General features: G+C 36.5%; 1 protein-coding gene across 1 annotated transcript; it reads right to left on the bottom strand.

Annotated features, from left to right (window-relative positions):
- Positions 1–661: 661 nt before the first annotated feature.
- Positions 662–3,405, bottom strand: LOC130961556 (uncharacterized). Its single transcript, XM_057887497.1, has 6 exons — positions 2,848–3,405; positions 1,767–1,886; positions 1,592–1,679; positions 1,395–1,500; positions 1,021–1,311; positions 662–893 (listed from the first exon to the last, which is right to left on the bottom strand). The coding sequence occupies exons 1-4, from the start codon at positions 3,014–3,016 to the stop codon at positions 1,473–1,475; spliced, it is 405 nt and encodes a 134-aa protein (XP_057743480.1). The 5' UTR covers positions 3,017–3,405; the 3' UTR covers positions 662–893; positions 1,021–1,311; positions 1,395–1,472.
- Between the last annotated feature and the right edge of the window lie 1,942 nt (positions 3,406–5,347).

Raw genomic sequence — 5,347 nt, 5'->3', positions numbered from 1 at the left:
TATGGTCACGGTTTTTTTACCTATGGTCACGGTTTCTATGGTCACGGTTATAATTTTCAAATTCTGACACTTTAGGCCACGGTTTTTAACCGTGACCATAGGACAATCTATGGTCACGCATAAAAACCGTGACCATAGCCATATCTATGGTCACGGTTTTGGCCGTGACCATAGCCTCTATGGTCACCCTTCCTTAAAACCGTGACCATAGCCTTATCTATAGTCATAGTTTTGGCCGTGACCATAGACTCTATGGTCACCCCTCCTTAAAACCGTGACCATAGCCTTATCTATGGTCACGGTTTTTGCCGTGACCATAGCTTTATGGTCACGGTTTTTACCGTGACCATAGCCTCTATGGTCACCCCCACTTAAAACCGTGACCATAGCCCTATTTATGGTCACGGTTTTTCACCGTGACCATAACCTCTATGGTCACCCTACCTTAAAACCGTGACCATAGCCTTATCTATGGTCACGGTTTTTCACCGTGACCATAGCTTATCTATGATCACCCCATAAAACCGTGACCATAGCCTATTTTGTTTTATGAGATTTATTTTTTTTAAGCATAATCACATCCCAAAATGATGATAATTACAAAATAAATCTAAAAAATAAAAATATATAATCAACAATTAAGATAAGTTGTAATTAAAGTAACCAGCTAACATATCAATATAGTTGAATGAATACACTTGTCTCAATCTTAGTTTTATACAGTGATATATACACTAACACTAAATAGACACTATTAACAGAATTATTCTACAGACGTGAGAGCAATACAACTTAGACTCTGCTAGGATAGATTGTTTCTGGTATTGCTATTCTTCTTTCTCAACGCTCGAGAACTTTTGTTTCAGCCACTTTATCATTTGAAAGCTCAGCACCTGCTTCATTGACATGCAAAATAAAGCCACATTAGTTAATAATTCATATTGTTCAAAAAAGTCATTGATTACCTAATATAATCCTAATATATATAACTTGTCAATAGAAGTTAATAAGAGAACTCACTCCATGCCATCCATGTAAGCTCTGGTGGTCCCGTTAAACGTTCCTGATAGTGAAGTGATGCTTAATACCCAGTTCTCAGAGGTGTTTCCATAACCCTTAAATGCTTGGAAATAATAATATTAAAAAAGAAATGCAGAATATATTAACCATATATCACATGTAACACAACCCATGGATTAGGAGCAACAAGCTTATCAGCAAGCATTTGTTGCAAGACACACACAACTTGTGCTCCACCTGAATGCCCAACAAAGTGAATAGGATGTTCCTCGTCCCAGTCTGGGTAATGCCCTGTCACCCCCAATATCGATCAACATAGAAATTTATGCATATAAATAAAATAAAAGTAAATAACATAAGATCCTTGAACGAACCTGTTTCGTAGATTCGTCCAAACTGTGAGTGTCCGCAAGTTTTGCTGTGTTCTTCACCATAATCAACTTGCCCACCTTTTAAATAATAGAAAACAATTCCCGTGCTCTGTATATAACCAGAAAAAAAATTTATATTATAATACTTGCAAACAAGTATGAAGAATTCTCCTACTAGGACGATCCATACTAAACCTCACCTATCATAAACACTGGGTAAAGACCCCAAATAAGGGACAAGAACCCTTTGATCTTCGTTCTCTGCCCCAGCAAAGTTTGATAGAGAACCTAATCTCTGGGAATTAAGATTAATCAGAGAGTTAAAGAAGTGAAATTTAAGGCAAAAACATAAAAGGGAAAAACAAAGGAATTTACGTTCTTCAACGATATCATCTTCTGTTTCAGTGCAGAAATTTCGTCGAACCTGCTTTACAGGTCTCTCAGCCACAACAAATTTGTTCCCATCACGAGATCTCTCTCCAAAACCTGCCCAGACTGGCAAAAATAATAGTTCTTAAGAAACAACAATCAAGTTTAATGAATACATCAAGGACATAATCTACGCAGAAGCAGTTAGATCTTAAGAAACAGTCAACATGATTTTCACCAATGAACAATGATGCTTTAATTTATATTCAATAATAAATCCCACTTCCAAGAAGCTAATCCACTGGAAGGTTTCTCATTGTATATCAATGGATAGAAACCACACGTGTACATAAACAAAAAGTGATTATTCAAGAGCAACACATACAATGAAGGTAATCGAAAAATACAAATTTTCAATCATCATCATCACAAAAAGTATACTTAAATATCACAAAAAAGAAACTTAAATGTGCATATTCCTTTCAGATATAAGAAGTATCATACATCAGATATAAACACATTCTGCGAGTTACTGCAAAATTCTATGAATTTGGATGAAATATGACCAATCATGAAAGCTTCATCCTAACACCCACATTCATATGTAACTAACATATGCTTGTACCTCCAAAATGATGTAGAATAATTGAAGCAGCAACAGTAACATTCAAAGAAGCAATGCCACCTCCATATTGTGGGATATATAATAAGAAGTCACATATCTCACATTCTTTAGCAGAAAGGCTTGTACCCTACGCAGCAATTTTCACAGGAATCAAACAAATTTCTAACGTGATTCTCATGCTCGTTGATCATTTCTAACAACAAACTCAACTATAATTTTTCAATCCAAATCATTATTAACTCATGTAGATGAAACATAGGAGCCACATCTTCATTAGTTACATCAGTAATCCATGAATTTAAGGCAATAATTTCAACAAAATCAATAATAAAATAGCTAAATGATAACGAAATCAATAACTCTTGTCTTATTGTCAAATTGGACCACCAAATTTTTCCATTCTCAGAACTTAAATCCAAAACCACTGTTAAGAAGCAAAATAGTAAAAAGTTAGCCACCTGCCTTGAAGACTAAAGAGGTTGGCCATGTCAGTGAGGTGAGTCAAGGAGGAAATGGCGGAAGGAAGTTCTTCCAGAGAGACCCTTTCCTTGAAGACGCAGCGACGGTGAGCTCGAGAAATGACAGGTATGAACGGCGGTGCGGGCAGCACCTCCTTCTTCTCTCTGACCATGGCGTTCCTCTCTCCTCCACCAAGTTCGACGGCGACGGCACACCCCGCAGCAGCCCCAACAGCGACGACGACGAGGTGTAGCTGCGCAAGCAGCGCCCCCTTCTCCGTCGCGTGCTTCCTTCTCCCCCTGTCCTTTTTTCTCTTCCCGATCTCTCTTCCTCTCCTCTGGCGCGCGACAGCAGCGGCGCTCCTCACAGCTCCATGGACGGCGACCGCGGCTGGGCAGCTTCTCCCTCCTCTGTTCTTCTCTTCTCTCTCGGCGTGGGTGGGGGGAAAAATTGCCCGTGTGTGTTGTGTGAAGAGGGAGTGTGTGCATGCGTGAGTGAGGGGTGAGGGGTGAGGGGTGAGGGAGAGGGGTGGCAGCTGAAGGGCAGCAAGAGGATTTAGGATTAGGGTTTTGGGATTTTAATTTTTGAATAAGGATTTGAGTAACTTTAATAAACATTACTAAATTCTATCTTAATAAAATTATTTTAAAAGTATCATTTTATTTAATTAATTAATTAATTAATTTTTTAAATAAGTATTATAATTTAAAAGTTGAGGTAATTAAATAATTTTTTTATTTATAAAATTAATTATAATTTTTAATTATTTAATTTAAATTATACATAATTTTTTTATTTTCAATTACTATAATTTTAAATTTTAATTAAGTAAAAATTTAATTTATTAATTTCAAATAAACAAAAATATCTAATTGTAATTGAAAATTATATAAATTTAAATTAATTTAAAATTCAAAATCTCATAATTTTGATTTATTTACTTTTCAGTAAAGATAATTTTTGAGCAATGAGGACACCGCGAGCGACAAGAGATGAGCACGATGACTCACGACGTGCGACAAACGACACAGAGAAGTTTGTGATTCGTTGGACAACTTTCTAAAACCGTGATCATAGATACTTCTAGGTCATTATCCAAAACTGTGAACATAAACCTTTTTAGGTCATCCTTTCGTAAAACCGTGACCATAGACTATTTTAGGTCACCCTTAAAACCGTGACCATAGATCCTTTTAGGTCACCCTTCTAAAAAATCGTGACCATAGACTCTTTTTAGTCACTGTAAAAAATCGTGACCATAGACCCTTTTAGACCACCTTTCAAAACCGTGACCATAGACCCCTTTAGGCCACTCTCCAAAACCGTGACCATAGACTCTTTTAGGTCACCCTTCTGAAAAACCGTGACTATAGATTCTTTTTGGTCACTTTAAAAAACCGTGACCATAGACCCTTTTAGGTTACCCCCTAAAACCGTGACCATAGATCATTTTAAGCCACCCCTCAAAACCGTGACCATAGACCCTTTTAGGTCACCCTCCAAAACCGTGACCATAGACTCTTTTAGGTCACCCTTCTGAAAAATCGTGACCATAGGCCCTTTTTGGTCACTATAAAAAACCGTGACCATAAACCCCTTTAGGCCACCCCCCAAAATCGTGACCATAGACCCTTTTAGGTCACCCTTTATTGAAAAACCGTGACCATAGCCCCTTTTTGGTCACTGTAAAAAACCGTGACCATAGACCCCTTTAGGTCACCCCCAAAACCGTGACCATAGACCCTTTTAGGCCACCCCCCAAAACCCTGATCATAGACCCCTTTAGGCCACCCCCCAAAACCGTAACCATAGACCCTTTTAGGTCACCCTTTTTCTTAAAACCGTGACCATAGACCCTTTTTGGTCACTGTAAAAAACCGTGACCATAGACCCCTTTAGGTTACCCCTCAAAACCGTGACCATAGACCCTTTTAGGTCACCCTTTATTGAAAAACTGTGACCATAGGTACTCTATGGTCACCCTTTCCAAAAAAACCGTGACCATAGCTTTTTTTCTTTGGTCACCCTAAAAAACCGTGACCATAGAGGGTCTATGGTCACGGTTTTTTACCGTGACCAAAAAAACCGTGGCTATAGACCCAAAATGTTGTAGTGATTTATACAAGTATAATTATTAAATTATCTTTAACAAATAAATTTTATTAATTTATGTGTGCAAAAAGACTTTTAAATCTAAATTCTATCAAAGATTAATTTTTCTTTTTTGTAAATTGAAAGTTTTTTCTTATTTTTCTGTAAAAAAGAATTAATAGTGAATTTTTTTACTTTTAAATATTTTTATTGTGTGGTCTTTAAGACTAGTTATTTTAATTTCAAAAAATACTTGTTTTTTGTTGTCTTTTTTGTATTATAGTCACAACATATTATAACACTTACATTTAGTTTAATTTTATAATAGTATCTCTGATGTTTTAAATATATTTTAGTTTTATCTTCAACAGCTATTTTAGTTATACCTCTAAAAATATTAATACCATATAAC

The sequence above is a fragment of the Arachis stenosperma genome, chromosome 2 (assembly GCF_014773155.1).
Source record: "Arachis stenosperma cultivar V10309 chromosome 2, arast.V10309.gnm1.PFL2, whole genome shotgun sequence".
Lineage (NCBI taxonomy): Eukaryota > Viridiplantae > Streptophyta > Magnoliopsida > Fabales > Fabaceae > Arachis > Arachis stenosperma.
This window is presented reverse-complemented; position numbering and strand designations above follow the sequence as displayed.